Source organism: Condylura cristata, unplaced genomic scaffold (assembly GCF_000260355.1).
Source record: "Condylura cristata isolate star-nosed mole 26May11 unplaced genomic scaffold, ConCri1.0 scaffold00008, whole genome shotgun sequence".
Taxonomy (NCBI): Eukaryota; Metazoa; Chordata; class Mammalia; order Eulipotyphla; family Talpidae; genus Condylura; species Condylura cristata.
Window position 1 is genome coordinate 45,247,287 of NW_004567109.1, and position 18,660 is coordinate 45,265,946.

Consider the following 18,660-nt stretch of genomic DNA (forward strand, 5'->3'; position numbering starts at 1 on the left):
TTCTAGAAGAAAGATCGCTTTTTATCCCAGGCGGGATCCAGATCCCTGTCTGCTAGTGAACAGATTTTGTGTACGATGAACGACAGATAAATTTACAGAAAAAAAACAAGAGAAAAGAAAAAGTAACAAGCTCGGAGAGCAGCCGCGGGTTCTCGGGACGACACGTGACCGGGGCGGGGCTTCTCGGGCCGCCAGCCAGTGGACGGGGACGGGGGCGGGGCCGCGCTTCGGGGGCGGGGCCTGAGCCCGCGCAGCTCGCGCCGCGGTCCCCTTATTTGGATCTGCGGGAATGTGGGCTGGAGCGGTGCTGCCGCGGTACCAGCCTCCGGTCTGTCGCCGGGACTGCCCCTGACCCAGGAGCCCCCACTGCTCGGTGGCTGGAGGGCCGGCGGAGCGCCATGGCCTGCATCCTGAAGGTAACGACTCGGAGCTGGGGCTCGGACGCGTGGTTGGCCAGCCCCTTGCAGCTCAGAGGCGCAGAGTCAACCGGGGTCCCACCGCATCCTCATCTCAGTTGTCTTTCCTGGCATTGATTTTCTTTTTGTTCCTTTGGCAAATGCATATGGAGGGAGACTCTGAAACATGCAGCTGGCACAGCTTCTCTTCCCACCATTCCCGCCTGCTCGCGCCTGCAGCAGACTGTTGGCTCCAGGGGAGAGCAGGGCTGTGTGTGGATAATGGGCATGGCAGGAAGAGCAGGGGGTACTCCCTTGGGTCCCGCGATTTTGTTGCTGAGGCCTTTCAGGGGCCACGGAGAGATGAGTGGTTGGCTGGGCATTGGGTCTAGGAGGAGAGGGGCACAACACTTGGAATGGGGCTAAGAGTGAGCACAGGGGGTTCTGCTGAGCATTTGTTCATGTGAAGATAAACTTCTGAGTTTACAGGTAGTCCCTTAGGAATGAGTTTTCTGTGAGATCTGCTAGCTCTATATGCCATTACCTCTACTTCGGAAAAGTTCCCAGAAGGATGTATTTATCAGTACAGAATCTTGGACGCTCCTTGTACTTATACATTTGAACAGACAAAATGTTTTTACTCCCTACCAGAGTTTTTTCATACATCCCATCTTTGCAGACTTTCTCCAAGTCCTGGAGCATAGCCTGGACTGAGCATCTTTCCTCAGCTTGTGGCAACAGTTGAGAGGACTTGATGTGTCTCACTTGAGAACTTTTCATTCCACAGGAAGAGGATTTTAGTTAGTTTTTTTTTAATTTTTTATTTTTATACACTACTGTTTTTATCTATGCTTAATCGGACTCCTGACTGCATGAATCAAACATATTCACAGCATGAAGATTTTCTGGGACTTGACTAGGGAATGCAAAGGACTATTTATTCCAAACGTGGGGGAGCATTGTGTCACCAAGGAAAACCCAGGAAACAATTTTTTTGTTGTTGTGTTACTGTGAATTAGCACTTGTTTCTCTGTATTGAAGTCTTCTGCCCCAGTACTAGTTACCAGAATGATCCTCTAACATGCCCTACTATTGTTAATGCTGCAAATATGAGAATTTGTTTCTATTTTTTCGAGGAAAAGAGGTCAGATATTTCCCGTGACTTTTCTGAACTTCCTCTGTTTGGTTTTGGAATATCGCCAGTGGTAGCAATATCTGGAGAAACTAATACATTAGTCTTGCAATATGGGCCTACTCAACTTGGGGACTCAGCATGAGTACTGAAATATAAATGTAATTCATTCTATTTGGTATTATGTTATCAGCAGAAATGGAACAACAATTTGTATTTATTATTGGCTGTAGTATTTCTTTCTACTTTCTCCCCTACCTCATTATGCACATGATCCAAACAATGTAAATGCACATCCCAAGCTACACATGAATCTGATCCAACTGACCACAGACATTTAAGACATATCTTAGCCCTACTTCTCTTACTTCCACTAAGTTAATCTCAAATGCAGACAGGTAAACTGCTGTGCACTTTTAGCAAAGACTATGAACTCAGAAAGACCTTGGTCAGAATGCTGGCTCTACCAATTGCCACTTGTGTGACCTTGGGCAAGTTACTGAAATAGCCCTGAGTCTCAATTTCCTCCATACAAAGTAGTGATGCTTATTCCATGGGGCTGCTGTGGGAATGAGATAATATGAGGTATGAAAAATACTCTGTGGCACATCCCTTTAATGTGTGCCATTTCTTTCTGACATATAATAACTATGGGTTAATTAATTTTATATAATACTTTTTTCTTGCATCAAACACTCTAAGGTAGGGGTCACTGTTTAAAAGCTCACTTTACACAAGAGGAAGCTTAGGGCCCAGAGTTTAAGGAGTTGCCTCAGGCAACAGGCTTAATGACAGAGTGAGCCTAGATTTAGACCCAGATCAGCTAACATCTTTATTCTTTAAAGCTCTTCTCTGTACTGTCCTAAGTGTTGATTTTCTAAGATGTCTTCATACTATGAGTCTTTACTACTTTTGAGAAACAAAGTACAGTTGGACCATGATGGTCTGGATTGTGGTGGTCTTTCTCCCTTGCTGTCTTTGAAAGACCACAACAAGGAACAGAATAGAAATCTGGATTCAGTGCAAGCTGGGCCTCCTGTCTAAGATTTTAGGCAGTTACTGCAACTTGAAAACTTCAGTTTCTCCAAATTGTAAAATGCAGATAATTATAATTGCCTGGTAGAGTTTTGCAGGGGTAAAATGGTCATTTTTTTTTTTTTTAAATGAAACATCTTCTACTATATGTTAACCCTGAACTTGGTCTTGGCATTCCACTATGTAGAAACTATTGATTCTATTTACAAGTGACTTGTAGGAACTAAAAAAATAAATGAATATTCATGTTACAAAGTGGAGAATAATAAAGGTTTGTGGTAGACTTAGTAGCATGGGGGCGGGGTGGGGGGAAAAAGCAGTAAACACTCTTATCAAGTAATCAAGACAAGCTCCCCACTTAGGATGGACCTGGGTTTTAAAGATAGAATAGAATGGAATTTACTGTGATGGAGCTTGTGTCTTAGATAACTTTTTTTTTTCTTGGATTTTTTTCCAGTTTTTTTGTTATAATAGGTAACTTTTTAAAATTAAACTTTTTTGTATGGTATTTTATTTCTGTCCTCAGGTATAGTCGCCATATTTCTCCAACCACCACAGCACCTGTGAATCATCACCATAGTCCTTTGTGCTCTTACCCCCCATCCTGTTTTCCTGTTTTGACCCCTCACCGTCCCCCTTCCCTGATGTCTACCTCAGATCTATAATTTTTCAGCAAGTTTTGTCCTTTTTTTTTTTTGACCCCTAGAAAGATAACATTTGAGGTAGTGTCAGGTATTCTGTATTGGTGAGAACTTTTGAGATATATTTTAATTTCCATCTTACACTGTGAAAACTGAGATGTTTCCTACACTTTAGGGATCCTAATTGTGAGAATCTCTGGCTAGCTAAGAGCACTCAGACATGCAGCTAATGTCAGTGTTTGGGATAAACAGAACTATCCCTCAAGGTATTGTGCTTGGTGAGGGTCCTATTACGCATGCATAGAACTGACTCTTGTAACTGAATGATGATTATTCCAGGAATCATTTAATTGTGGAATACATACTCACTCCACCTTGCATGGGCTTTGAAGCCAGAAATATATGGGTTTTAATTATGCCTCTACCACTTACTAATTTTATAGTCATCAGTCAAGTTTTTTTTATTTCACTGCTCTAGTTTCTGAAATGGGGATGGTCATGGATTCTGCAGTGGGTTATTCTAGAGATTAAATGAAAATATCTTCATCTGAGTAAGGGTGGGATAGTTATACCACAGTAAAGAATACCCCAGTTTTCATAGGGTCATGTCTTCCTGTGCTATCAGGAAGTCAAGGAGCAGTCTCTGCCTATGACATCTTTTAAAAGTGTTTGATAGACAAGAAATGTATTTAATTTGTATTTGACTACAAGTGAAATTTAAATTTATACTAGCCTTTTGTTTTCTTCTTTTGCAAATACACATCCCTTTAATATTTTCTTCTATTGTTTCTACCTTTATTCAGTAGGCACTTTTTTGAGTACAGTATCTTGTAAACTTCTGATAACTCAAGAAAAATTTGTTGAGTTGTATCAGTTTTCTTTGTGTCTATCACTGAAGTGGACATAAAACATGTATGAATCATTTCTGTCTTGGAGAAGACTAGTTTTGCCAGGTTGACGAGCCTGACGAACATGAGGCAGTGAGACAATAAATGTCTGGCTTAGCTATTCTTATCCTTTCTACCAGTCACCTGTTCTCACATCATATTTATCTTGGTTGATGGGAAGTTGGATGACTGGTGAGATTAAGTTATGAGCTTAGGGTCTTCTCATTTATTCTTCTTACTCTCTTCCCCAGAACTAATCATCATGTTGCATCGATTCTATCAGGAAAATCTTTCAGATATGTCTGTTCACCATTGTGCTTTGTCCAGAGCCTAATTTTTGGTCTGTCTTTTGGAATAGTCTCCGTTCTTCAGACTTCTCACAATCTTGCCCATCTACCACATCACTCTCAGAGTACTGTGATGAAGTGCAGTGCCAGTCAAACCTTTGTATGGAATAGATTTAGATGCTTGTTTTGGCTTCCCATCTTGGGGAAAAGCCCAGCTGTTTAACTTGGCATTCAAATTCCCTTAGACTGGCTTTTATCCACACATCTGGTCTCACCACCTACTACTCCATCACCTATGCTTGAGACACTTATCCAAATGTATCCCAAGACTGTAGATTGCCTTTCATGGCTAGGCACCAATATAGAATAGAGATTGACAACCTAGACTGTGGTATAAGATCAACCACTTGTAGCAGTGAGATCCTTTTAAGTTTAAGTTTCCTCATCTGTGAAATGGGAACAAAAATAGGAAGTAAGAAATAACTTTTCCTTACTCAGAAATATTTCCTGTTTCTTAAGGTTATAAGGCACAAATGAATATATTTCTGTAGAACAGGACCTGACATATACGTCATTGATAATTATTAGGTATTAGTTGTTATTGTCTATGCTATTTTCTCTGCAGGAAATTCCCTCTGCTATCACTTTTCCTTCACCAATAGAAGTACTTCTCATCTTTCAACTTCTGGCTCAAGGTCACTTCTGTGATCAAGCTTTCCCCTGCTACAGCAGGCTCCCTCTGTGTTTCCATGGCTTAGTTCTGTCTTGATAGTGACAGATACTACACTGTGCTCTCAATTAGCTGTTTACCTGCCCTGCTTGTTGATTTGACTGAACTCATAAATGGCAGGGGTCTTCAATAGGTTATCAGCTACTCTTATCCATGATACAATTACAAAATAATCAGAATGGCAAATATTAAATAAATAATTTTAAATAATCACAGTATTTCTAAAGGTATATCTATCTAGTGGTGTGAGCCTATGAGTTGCAGATGTTGCTGGTTGTACGGTTGTGTCTTGGTGACAGAAAAAGCCTTATCTTATTCAACTTGGTGTATCTATAAGAACTAACTTGGCTTTTAGTGCCGTGTTCCTTAAATGTTCGTTAAGTTTATGTACAATGTTATTAATTTTTTTTGAAATATCAGTTATAGACATGGGTCTAGCCTGTCCTTTGTAGATAGTTGTATTCTGCATTAATATGACATACATGGTTTTTGTAACATATATCAAGTGGATTAGAGCATATCAATTAATTTCTTCTTAAATTCCTTATTCATTTATTTTTTGTTCCCACTTCTCATGAAATCTGGAATCAATTTCCTCTCTGGAGATGGGGTCTAGAAACCTGGTCTGGAAGAAAGAAAGAAAGAAAGTATAGGAGTGGCTTCTTTTTTGTTGTGATTATTTTGGTTAGCAGAAATAAACAAAAATCAAAAGTACAAAAAAAAAAAATCCACCTCTTAACCACAATTTGTGCTTCTCAATCTATTAGGATTCAACGCATTTGAGCATATTCATGGAGACCAGAGAGCCACAGAGAGTTCAGAGGTATACAGGTGATAAATCTGAAACTATGATAACCCTGGCAAGTAAAATAGACAAGACACTTTGTCTAATAAATCTGCTATGACATTTCTGTCTGCCGCCCAAGAAATGCTGAAGTCTCAGATGCTGCCTGGCCTAATTTTCAGTCTTACGGTGACTGAACAGATGCTTTTGCAACTTTTCCTAGCACACTTTGGGCAGGGGGTTGTGTGTGTAAAAGCAGTTGGGTACCCCGACAGCAATGGCGGCAGTTGTCTCTCAGCACTGGAAACGTTCAAATGCAAATATTGAGGTTCAGGAAAGCCAAGTAATTTGTCTAAAATCCTGTGGTTAAAATGAGGTAAAGGTGAGGTTTACTCGGCTCTTGTGTGTTGATGCAGTGAGTCTTTTACCTTTTGTGCCAATTAAATGTAAGCTTGTTGGGGTTTTGAATTTTTCACCATCTTCTACCCTAAGTAATACTGAGTCTAGACAGCTTCCTAACACCTGCCTGGTGAGGACCACTTTTAGCTGTGTTGTTTTTACTGGTTCCTTCCTCAGTTTCCTTTGTGACAGAGGAACCAGAGGAAATAAAGGGAACTTGGGAGATAAGAAGCTTCTAATTCTGTTTCTAATCCTGAATAGCCCTTTGACTCTAGGTAAGTCTCATAACATCCTTGCTAAGGATCCCACTCGTTCTTGGTGGGGTTAGAGTGAAGAAGAGGGCTGGTATCAAGTTGGACTTACCCTTAACCAAACTTCAGAGCCTCCCAAGGCTCTTTCAAGGAGAAGCCCTGGCATTTTTGTATTTTTAATTTTATGTTCATTTTCTTATAGCGACCCACAAATTGTACATATCTCAGACTTCTCAACTTGGATCCTTCCCCTGAGATGGTTTTGGAGTCCGAAAGAGATGATGCTTATGAATATACTATGCAAAGCATAATGTATTGGACACATATGGTAAAGCTATTATTAGTCTTATTAATAATTAGATAGCAGCTTGAAATGAAGAAATCTATCTTGGGGCTGGTGGGAGAAAGGGGTTTAATGCTGAGAGAAGCAAAGGAAACCTATTAAACTCTCCAGTAGATGGCTGGGAAAAGTTATGAAATCTCCTCCCCAGGAGGAAAATTTTTATCTATTTGTGAAAATTTAGCACACACTTGTGCCTGAGGGCTGGGAGTTGGATGCGGGTTTTTTTTTTTTTTTTTTTTTCCTGTTTCCTGGCTTTAAGGAAGAGTTGGGGAAGGCATGTTTCTAATTGGAAAGAACAGATTTAATGTGCTACCAGGATCCCATTACAGAAAGCTGCAGTTAGCTCCTGGTTATATTAAGAGGCTCATTATTCAGTTTATGGATTACCCAGATCCTGTCGTCCCCAGCCATTCTGATGTACACCTTCTATGCATTTTACTGCCAATTAACACCTCCACCAGAGCTTGGTAAGGGAGAGGAGTTGAACCCCAAATTGGTTCATTTCTCTCCTTGTTAGCAGCTCTGTCAAGGTTTGTCAGCAGGAAGGTAGTTATAGGAAATGGCTCAGGAGAAGTGATTATCTGTGCTTTCACTATTGTTTTCTCTTTTCCTTAGCTCTAGGATTAAGAGTAGGCTCTGCTTCTGATTTTAAACCGATTTAAAGTTGCTAAGTCAGAGACCTTGACTTCGGGTATAAGAGACTTCATGAAACAGCCTGCGGGTAGTGACATGCTCAGAGGGGCCCCTCACCCCCCACCCCATATCTCCAAGCCTCTTTCATTTCCTGTGTGATGTGGAGGGGTGGGAGCTTACAACATCTGGTACTTGAAAAGAGTTGGGGGAAGGTAACTAATAAAGTGATTGCTGTGGGGCCAGGAAAAGGGGGGTCTTTGTATTCAAGTCTCTCTAGAGTTTGTGTAAAAAATGTGTGCTTCTTTGTACATACATAGTAAATATAAATAAATAAAATTACACCCCAGTCATTCATTATCATATCTTAATATTTGCTTAGATTTAAAATATTTTTGCATATAAAATCCTTTTCTGGAAGGGCCTACCACCTAATTTCAAAGGTTGTTTTGTTTCTTAGTGAATGAGTGAATGAATTACCCTGTGTGGTTACTAGGTGCAAAACGTTTTTGGTTGGTTATGAAAACCAGATTTGCATCGTGCCTTGAGGAGATGCTGCTCACAAGGTAAATGTTAGTGAAATGTGCAAGTCCAGTGTGGGGAAGGAGTTACGATGTGGACTGAAATGTGCACATGGAGCTTGTCTTAGAGTGGAGCAGCTAGTACCTGCCCTGGACAAGCCCCTCCTCAGGACAGGTGGCTGACACACCTTGCAGAGCAGGGCTCTGGTTCCTGGGATTGTTTGTTGTTCTTGGGCCTAACAATGGATGGACTCTGACGAAAGAAATGAAAGTCTCTCTGTGAAGAATTTGCCTTTCAATCAGGGAAAATGGTAATTGGAAGGCTATTTTCTGGGGAGAGAAGAAAACCACAGTCACCAAGACCGGAGCAAGACCCACGACAGCCGTTTCAGCATGTCCTGATTCTCAGTAACGGTGACACTGCCTTCGCTTTATGCTTCATAGCAGTCCTGTCCAGGAAAAATACAATGTGGCCACGTATGCAATTTCAGATTTTCAGGGCTACATTTAAAGGCAAAAAGAAAAAAGCAGAATTTTCTTTAGTAATGTATTTTATCTAATTCAACCTAGCCCAAATAATTTTATTGCAATATAACGTATCGATAAAAATGTATAATGTAGTAATGTAATATGATCAGAAGGGAAGATGCCCCTGTTGGTCAGACTCTTGGTAATCAAAGGGGGGTGTTGAGTGCCGAGTCCAGGACACATTTGAGTCTCTGATGTATCCTTGAAATTTCATCTGAAATTGGAATCCTAGGTGTTTTCATACCCCCAAGTCTGATTGGCCCCCCAGATATTGTATAGCTATGAATTTTCCCAGGAAGTGCTGCTTTATGAGATGTGCACATTGCTCTTTGATCCCCATATGGTAGTGTGAGCTCCTGGGGACTTTGAGGTCATGGACTTTATACACATTTATTTCAAAGTCTCTTTTCTCCAGGACAGCTGTATGCATATGGGAACAATTTAGATATTAGAGTGAACCACGTCTTCTTTGAAGTCAAGAGAGGAAGATGATGAGACTTGCTTTCTACATTTTTCTTTTTTTGCTTTCCTACTTGTCTGTGTGTATATAAATTCAGCGATATGCTAATAGTTGTAAGTCCAGTGGTGTATAAAGCACATCAGTTTGGAAGGCCTGCAGCTCTCTTTTGCCTACACTTCTGTGCTGTATTCCTGCTCTGCTCCACCTAGACTTCAGGATCAGGATCACGGCGCCTTAGTTTTTTTTCCATGCTATGATCATTTTATTACAATAATGACGGTTGGTGCCATTTGCTGAGTGCCTTCTCTCAGGCAGGCAGTCTGCCGGATATTTTGCAGATAATTTATCCTCCCAACAAGATTTCAGGATAGATATTGTTACTTTAATCTGACAGACAAGGGAACTGGTTTATATAATTTAACAATTTTGCTTATGCCAGAGACCTAGACCAGAGAGAGGAAGTCACAGCCTTGAAAAAACCCCTGCCTTCTGCTTGTTTTTATATAGCTCCTGAGTGAGTATGGCTTTTATATTTTTAAGTGGTTGGAAGAATCAAAAGGACAGTAAGATTTCATGGTACGTGAAAATGCATGAAATTCAAATGTCAGTGTCTTTGAAGTTTTATTGGAACATAGTCATACTTGTTCATTTCCAAATCTACCTTCTTTCATGCTACAGGGTAGGATGAAGAAATTGATAAGTGACTATATGGTCAGAAAGACCAAAGACTGCCAGCCTTGTGCTGGGCTGTTCAGGTCTTTGAACAGACTCTCAGAGTCAGTCTGGCCAGCACCAGCTCTATGGCCCTATGCTCTGGAGCATCGGGGCTATTTACAGAGCATGGAGTCAAACTCGTAACTGAAAGAGCAGACAGAAGAAATAGAAGGTAAGTGACCCCCTATAGACACATAGTGAGGCTGGAATTCAGTCCAAGCCTGCTCCCTAAGTCTGTTGCTTCTGATAGGTACACAGTCATGCCATTCTGTCTGAACTGCATCAGAACCCCGATGGGCTTGTTATAGGGGAGATTGCTAAGCCCCATCTGAGTTTAGGTCTGGGATGAGGGTCCAGAATTTGCATTTCTAACAAGCCTTCCAGTGTTGCTGAGGGTGACCTACTCTGAGTAGCTCTCCCGTACTCCATCCTGCTTAATAGTCAGTGGGTTATGGAAGGATTCAAATCCAGGCGTTCCCCAGTGGAAAAGGACTAGAAACTAAAGTCAAGTGTATGCGTTTGACTTCAGCTGCCATTGTTCTCATTAAAATCCATCTTTCTGATGCCAGGCCCCTTAGGATCTTATGTGCTTGTTCCTCTGTGCCCAACTGCAAGGGGATGTGGCTGAAATTATCACTTGCTGGTGACATCTCTCCTGCATGTCTGGAAATTCCCTTTCTTTCAAGCCATTTTCAAAATCATTGTGTGATGATTTATTACCAAGCATTTGTTTCTGTCTGATGCTGTACACACTGAACCCTTTCTCATCTTGTGGGCCTCCACTTTTGTGCTGGCTAACATGGAGATATGTGGGCTCAGGAACAGCATCTACAGTCAGGTTGTTCTAGTTTTGGTCATCGAAGTTAGTACACTAGTGCTAGAGTTCACTATGTTAATTATTGGCTTAAACTCATATTTAAAAAGTCATTATTTAGGGATTAGGAATGAGGAAACAAAGACTGGTGGAATATGATAACTTTTTAAATGTTGATGATTCATTGCCTTGTTTGGGTCTTAAATAAGTATTGTTTTAATCTCTTCTTCCAAGCTCATGTTGCATAAAGAAAAAAATCTCTGACATTTTCCCCTTTGTTTTCTCTTGGATCTTTTTTTTTTTTTTTTCGATATCTTTATTTATCTTGTAGTACATTTTTCTGATTTCTCTCCTTTCATCTGTGGCCTCAGAACTCCTCCCCAATACACGTTATAAGAATCAGTAATTCTAAAAACCATAATCTCAGCCCTCTAAAAGGGAAGACTCAAAGTACTCCATTGCCATATAGATGAAGCCCCCTTGGGAAGTCCCAGGATATAAGCTACTCCATTAGGAATTCTCCCCTGGGAAATGTGAATTATTACTATGCCTGATTTAAAATCACTGGTGTGCCCATGGATGTCATTCATCTTGCACAGTTTTGCTACTGCCTGAAGGCTGATGATTCTACTGCAATGTTTGATCTTCTATTGCTACCTTTTTGACTTTGTCACCCCTCTTTTCCTCCCTGTTTTTAGGAGAAAATTATTTTCCAGGAGCAACAAATACCCAAACAATTGCTTTTTTATGTCTGCAGTTTTACTTTTTTCTCCTCCCATTCACTCAGTTGGGAAGAGGACACCTCTTTCTCCTCTCCTGTACTGGTTTATGTCACTTAATTATTTTTTCTTTGGCTACTTTCATGTTCATTTACTTCTGCTGTGTAGTTTAATCTCTTCAGTCTGCTTATGGCTTGATCTGAACCAAGATTTCAGCATGTGACTTCTATCTCATTGGTAAATTAAGGTTTCGTTTTCTGTCACCCTCTTTGATGTGAAACCTTATTGAAAGAATGTCTTCCAAACCCTATACCACTTTTGATTTATGTATCAGAACAATTGAAATTCACTACATATTTTTCTAGGTTTGTAAGGGCTAAAGGGGCTTGTGACTCACCTTTTCTCCCCTCTTATCTACAGAAATCAGACCAGTTAAGAGGAAGTTTATTGTCAAGCACTTACAATTCAAGCACTGGGTGAAAGGAGGTGTCTATATGAATTATAATAGTAATTATAACAGTTTGCATTTACTGAATGCTTACAGGTATTGTGTTATGAATGGCTCTGTATTTTTGCATGATCTCATTTAATCCTTATTAGCACAGATAGGTACTATTATAAATTCACATCAAGAAATTGAAACTTTGAGAGGCTACATTCACTTCCTCACAGTTGTACAAATACTAATGGAGGAATCAGAATTTAAATCTAGAAATTTGGCTAAGGTGAAATACATATACATATATGATCAAATAGACAAACCTATTCATAATTTTCCCATGATAATAATAACTTTAAGGGAAAAATTACAATTATAAATAACTTCTGGGCTCTTAATACATGGTAGGTAGTGTATTTAAAGCATACATATGATTTTCTTTAATATTGAGCTGTCCCATGAGAATAAAACTACTAATATAAGATATATTTTACATTGGAGGTAACTTATGCCTATAGAAATCTCATGTTCTTCCCCCAAGGTCCCATAGCTAGTGAGTAAAGAATCTGTGTCATCATATTATCTTATAATTCTTCTTATTATATAATATTTACTATGTGCAATAAGGGTTAGGCACAATTTTTGCTTTTTAAAGATTTATTTATTTGTGCATACAGAACTGGGGTACAGGCCAGAGGCTCAGGGGTGGTGACAGGCTTCACCAGAGACAGAGTGGGGAACAGAACAGGCAGATCGACGAAGTACACTGCTGAGGGGGGCAGCGGGTGGGCCAGGAGAGGTCTGCTGCGCCATGTGGTCACCTCCGGGGCAGGTGGGAATTGAACTCATGCGGAAGCAGCTTTAGATTCTCAGTGCTGTGAGAATCTAAACCTGCTGCACCACCAGGGAGGGCCAGGCACAATTTTTAAGACTTTTCATTTATTAACTCATTTAACCCCTATTTCAGAGAGAAAGAAACCGAGTTGTTGCACAGTGATTAAGATCACCAAACCATTTTTGTAGAGGTGAAATTTGAACCTAGACAGTTGGGTTCTGTTGTCTGTGTGTATTAGGACCATGTTTCTGGCTACAGATTCATTTTTTTGTTTTTGTACTTCCTCATGTTGGTTGTCTCCTTTTTAGTGTAGAGTAACATTTAAAACTATTGAAAATCCATTCCAGTATTAAAATATCCTACCCTAAAGGAGATTGTAGAAATAAAAAGGATCAGTTAATTTTCAATGATAGAAACTGACTTTAAAAAAGTATTTGAGTTTTTCAAATGCTTTTTTTTTTTTTTTAAATAAGTTCTAGTCATCTCACACTTAGGGAGGCCCACTTGTGAAGTCAGACTTAGTGGAATTAATTTTCTTGTGAAAATTTGTTTTGTGTATTAGTCTGTCATTAATTTAGGGTGAGGGGAATGCTGTCCTTGCCCAGATGCTCTCCCCTTAATTTCCTGTCCCCTGGACAGCTCCACTGGGCAGCTAGTCAAGAGTTAGAAACAACTTAGGTAACCCTTGACAGGTTATTGAATAAAGGAGATATGTTAGATATACATAATGGAATATTACTCAGCTATAAAAGGATGAAACCCTGCTGTTGTTTGCAATAATCTGAATGAACCAAAAAGGAATTATGCTCAATTAGATAAACAAGGCAGACATGACCGAGACCAATTAGTAGTTACTGGGAGACAAGGAAAAATGACGGGAATATGAATCTGGTCAGAGGGTCACTTGTATGGTAAAAGATGAAATGAGAATTTCAGTGTTGACCTTAATGCTGTATATACAGATGCTGATTTATAATGATTACCACTGAAACCTATATAATATTATAAACAAATGTTACTTCAATAAAAATTTTAAAAAGTAAAGTCAAATCATGTCAATATTCCATCCAACCTTGGTGGTTTTCCCTTCTAACTTTGTATACAAGCTTTAAATGCTTATGATCTTGCTCCTGTGCATTCTTGAGAAATCATCTTCTGGCCCCCTGCTCATTTTCTTTCCATACAATTCTTTGATTTGTTAAGTTCCTTTCTGTTTCAGTCTTTGAGATGCTGTTTTCTACTGCCATTCCTTGCTCCCAAATTTCTTTTGGATGTATTTCTTCCCACTTTCATGTCCAAAATTGAAGTTTATTGCCTTAGGCCTGTTTTTTCTTTTGTTGTTTAAGATTTATTTATTTATCCATATAAGAACTGGAGTACAGGCCAGAGATGCAGGGGGTGAGAAATCACCAGAGACAGAGTGGGGAGCAGAACAGGCAGATATACTGAAATAACACTTCTGAAGGTAGCAGTGGACAGGTCAGGAGGTCTGCTGTGCCATGTGGGTCACCCCCTTGGCTGGAAATCAAACTCGTGCTGCAGTGGCTGTGGATAGCTTCATAGTACTGTGCTTTAACCTGTTGTACCACCAGGGAGGGCCTAGACATGTCTTTTCTAATTAAATATAATGAAATATAATTCTTCCTTATCTTCCCTATTATACTTTTCTGTTCATAGTATAAAGAACACTTTAAATATAAATATGTGCCCATTGATTGTTCACCTGTCAAAAGACTGAAAGGGATAGTGATTAATGTGTTTATCTCTGTGTACCTAGCGTCTAACACAGTGCAGTCCATAAACAAATCAATGATTGAAATAAATAATTGCAAGTTAAATGTATATAAAAGAAATACCTTATTGTAGGGGTATATGGAAGAAAAGGTCACTTTAGGGGATAGTGAAAAGTTGTGGATGGCGGTTGCTAGACAGATTTGGGGCAAAAGGAGATTATAGATTTAGGGTCAAATCATCAAGGATCATGTAGATCCTGTCAGGGAGTATGGACTTTATGCTCTGGAATAAGAAGCACTATTGGGTTTTAAACAGGCCATTAAATGCAGTGGAAGTATTGAGCCAGAGAAAATAGTCTAATGTCTTATTGTCTTTTAGAGCACTTAGAGTCCTTGGATTGACTGTGGTCATTGGCCTTTGTATTTGGAAATGACTTGTTCCAATTATGATTTTCTACAATGATTGAACAGACAGAAATTTAAAACAGAGCCCTGAAAATTAAAATGTGTCACAGATGTAAGTGCTTGTTTGTGGCAAAGCTTGGTGCTTTATTTATGAAATGGGGATTAGCCAATGATAAAATTAAACTAAATACTTTATTCTAAAAGTTATTAGTTGTTGTTCAGGTTGTTTAACTTTCTGTTTAATGAAGGAAATGTTATATTTGGGCATTATCTCTTGAGTCCCTTAGAAAATACATTGCAGACTTTTGGCTCTGGTAGAACTGTCTTTTACATTTAGTGGACAGTATTGCTCTCAGGAATTATGTGGGGTGTTCTGCCGTATGGATCATTATATATTGACTGCCTTTGAACACTGCCTTGGAGGACAATATGATTGTTGTAGCACCTATTATCTATTGAACACTTATGCATCAGACACTGAGCTAATCATCTTACATAGAGTAGGCAAAACTTCATAGCATTTGACTCAAAATGCTTTGCTTTTAACTCTTTGATAGCCTACCTTTATAGAGGAAAGAATCAGACAAGACTATAGAAATGAGCCAAACATAACTACATTTTGAAGAGCTTATGGAAATAAATTTGATCTCAGTTAAACTGAATATAAAGAATGACCCAGGAATTCAAGAATTTTCATTTCAATTTGAAGAACTTTAGTACTACTTTATACTTATGCATAGATTTTATTTAACCTGCTTAACTCAGTTAAGCACTCAGGCTGAGTGCAATTAGTTTCACTGATGAGAAGATACTTGAGCAGAATCTTCAGAGCTAGGCATGAGTATCAGAGTTAACTAGTTGGAATAGCTGTGCTATATTCACCACTGCCCTCCCCACAATGTTTCCTTCTTACTTAATACTTCTGGAATCAGTTCGTGGCCCAGTAGACAGGGGAACTTTTTTAAAAAAGTCTATGGCATGATCTCATTCCCTTGTTTAATTTGTCATATTCTTGAAGAAAATGTTTTAAAATCATAAATCTGAGAAGGGGTTAATATCCAAAAATATGTAAAGAACTCGTATAACTCAATGACAAAGAAAGTGTACTTAAAAGTAGGGTCTAGTGGCCCTCCGTGGTGGCGCAGCGGGTTAAAGCACTGCACTAAGAAGCTTAAGCCACTTCCGCATGAGTTCGATTCCCACCTGCCCCGGAGGTGACCACATGGCACGGCATACCTCTCCTGACCCGCCCACTGCTCCCCTCAGCAGTGTACTTCCTTGATCTGCTGTTCTGCTCCCCACTCTGTCTCTGATGAATCCTCTCACCCTCTGCATCTCTGGCCTATACCCCAGTTCTGTACGAATAAATAAATAAATCTTAAAAAAAAAAAATAGGGTCTCGTAAAGTTCTATGGTGCTTGGGTGGTGGTGGAGGGTAATGTACTTCTGGTAAGGTGTGACTCGATTTCCTTAAATCATATATCTCAATAAAGGGAAAAAATAGCGTGATTATACAATGCACAGAGAATCTAAACAGACCTTTTCCCAAAAAAGATATAGAGGAAAGGGTGCATGAAAAATTGATCAGCATCACTCATTATTAGGAAAATTCAAATCAAACCACAATATCACCCAACACTTGTCAGAATGGCTGTTGTCAAAGAGACAAGAAATAGCAAGTGTTGGTGAGTATATAGACTGTTGATAGGAAGGTAAATTGGTATAGCATATGGAAAACAGTATGGAGCTTCCTAACAAATAAAAATCGAATTACTCTATGATCCAGCAATTCCACTATTGGATATTCTAAGGAAATGAAGGCACTAGCTTTCATTGAAAAGCTATTTGCACTAATGTGTTTATCTCTAATGTACTATTATTCACAAAAGCCAATACATGGAAAAACTTAGATGTCTGTTGATGAATGAGTGGATAAAGAAGAGGCATATATACATACATACGCACATACACATATAGAGGAATATTATTGTTACAAGAAAGAAGGAAATTATTCTATTGCAATAGAATGGATAGTCCTTGGAGGCATTATGTTAAATGAACTAAGTCAGACTAAGAAATACAAATATGGTATGACCTCAGTTATATGTGGAATCTAAATAAAACAAAACTTACTTTTCGTTACATAGATTCAAATTGGTGGTTGCCAGAAGTAGACCAAATGGGTGGAGATTGTCAAAAAGGTCTAATGTCTGGTTATAAATCAGTAAGTCTTAGCAATGTCATGCACACCATAGTAGCTAGAGTTGGTCATACTGTTTTGTATATTGGAGAGTTGCTAAGAAAGTAATCTTAATAGCTGTCATCACAGAAAACTCATATTTCTAACTATGTATGGTGATGCATCTTAACTAGATTTACCATGTATGGGTGTATACATGCTATAAATGTGAAATTAATATATGCTAATTATAACTCAATAGTAAGTGCATAAAAGATGATCTCATTCCCCTGTTGAACTGGTCAGTGGCTCCCTTTTCATTTGCAGTAAAGTATAACCTTTATTATTATCTACAGCCTACATGAAGTCTTTCTGATTCCCTCTCTACTCTCTTAAGGCATTCGACCTTACTCTGTTAGCTAGCAACCTAAGATTTTTTCTGACCCTGGGTCTAAGAACAATTGTGAGAAATCATGGGTATAAAGCTTAGGTTGAACTCAGAAAGCTAGTGGGACATTTGGTAGTTTAAGCAGTTTGCATTTACATTGGCCCAAGAACACCTTTAAAACATTTTTAGTAGTGGAGCACTTTTGAGACTTTTTAAGCATAAGGCTAAATGTGTGGTGCCTTTGAGCTGGAGAGTCAAATATTCTATTGTCTTAATGACTTTCTATGGGTTAAAGTCTTTGGATTGACTATTGTTCTTTGTATTTGGCAATTATTTGTCCCATTATGGCAGTGTTAATGATTACACAGACAGATATTCTATAAGAAGGCTGTAAGTTAAAATATGGCAATGCCATTAATCTCTCTAGGTGTGGTACAGTCAGCCATATTTACATTACTTGTTCATTGAAATCAGGGAGCTCAATTGAGCTTGTACTTCATCATTTGTGTAACCACACATTAATGAAATGTGTCATTTGTAAAATCTGAATAAGAAAATATAAAAATCTTTTTGAAAGTGTTAATAAGGGTAAAATGTTCTTGACAAATAAAGCTATTCATGTAGACATTGTAATTGTCATTTAGACAGGACAACCCTAAATTTAGATGTAAACTTTGAGCTCTTAGATCATTGATGGCATGGTTGAGGTTCTTTCTGATATGGACGAACGTTTATACTCTTGAACTATAATTTAGGGGAGGAAGTTACTTCCAACCCATTGTCTATTAAATCCCTGTGGTTTCCCTGTCCTGACTGGGTGTGTTCCATAATATTGCCCTTGAGGCAGGTGTCTAATGAGCAACACTAAGGCTCAAACCTGAGCTCAGCACAACTTATACGTGTGTCAGTTAAAGCTTCAATAACCCTGTTTTGTAAGCCTCTTGTGAGTTTGTATTGTTAATGAGACAATGTGGGTTTAGAGTATTTAAATTCTTGAGGTCAAATAGTGGACCTAGGGCCACCAGTTCAGCTCAGTTCTGTCCAACTCAAAACCCATGTTCTTAACCCCAGCCCTTCCTGGACCCAAGGCCATCCTATAGACAGGCAGGCATGGGGGGCAGGAACAGAGAAAGAGATCTTTCCTAAAGACATGAAGTAAAAATGTTACTGAGCATTTTGTCCATCTTTCTGTTCTGGGTTAATTTCTCTGAATAGATATACTTTGTTTTGCCTAATAGAGTGTTTAAATGAGTACTATAGGCATCAGCTTTACAAACTCAAACACTGCTAAGTTAAAAAAAAATGCTACTTAAAAAAACTTGTGGCTAGAGAATGGCACATCTTCAAACAACTAGCAAAAACAAATGTTGGCGAGGATGTGGAGCAAAAGGAACTCTCCTGCACTGCTGGT

The 18,660-nt window shown here is 39.1% G+C and overlaps 1 protein-coding gene across 2 annotated transcripts in view; it reads left to right on the plus strand.

Moving 5' to 3' along the window:
- Nucleotides 1-299: 299 nt before the first annotated feature.
- Nucleotides 300-18,660, plus strand: part of ST6GALNAC3 (ST6 (alpha-N-acetyl-neuraminyl-2,3-beta-galactosyl-1,3)-N-acetylgalactosaminide alpha-2,6-sialyltransferase 3) — a 482,241-nt gene continuing 463,880 nt past the window's right edge. For both annotated transcript variants that reach the window (XM_012722690.1, XM_012722691.1), the window contains exon 1: nucleotides 300-416. In XM_012722690.1, coding sequence (XP_012578144.1) covers nucleotides 399-416 — 18 coding nt within the window. In that variant the 5' untranslated portion in view covers nucleotides 300-398. The remainder of the gene's footprint in view (nucleotides 417-18,660) is intronic.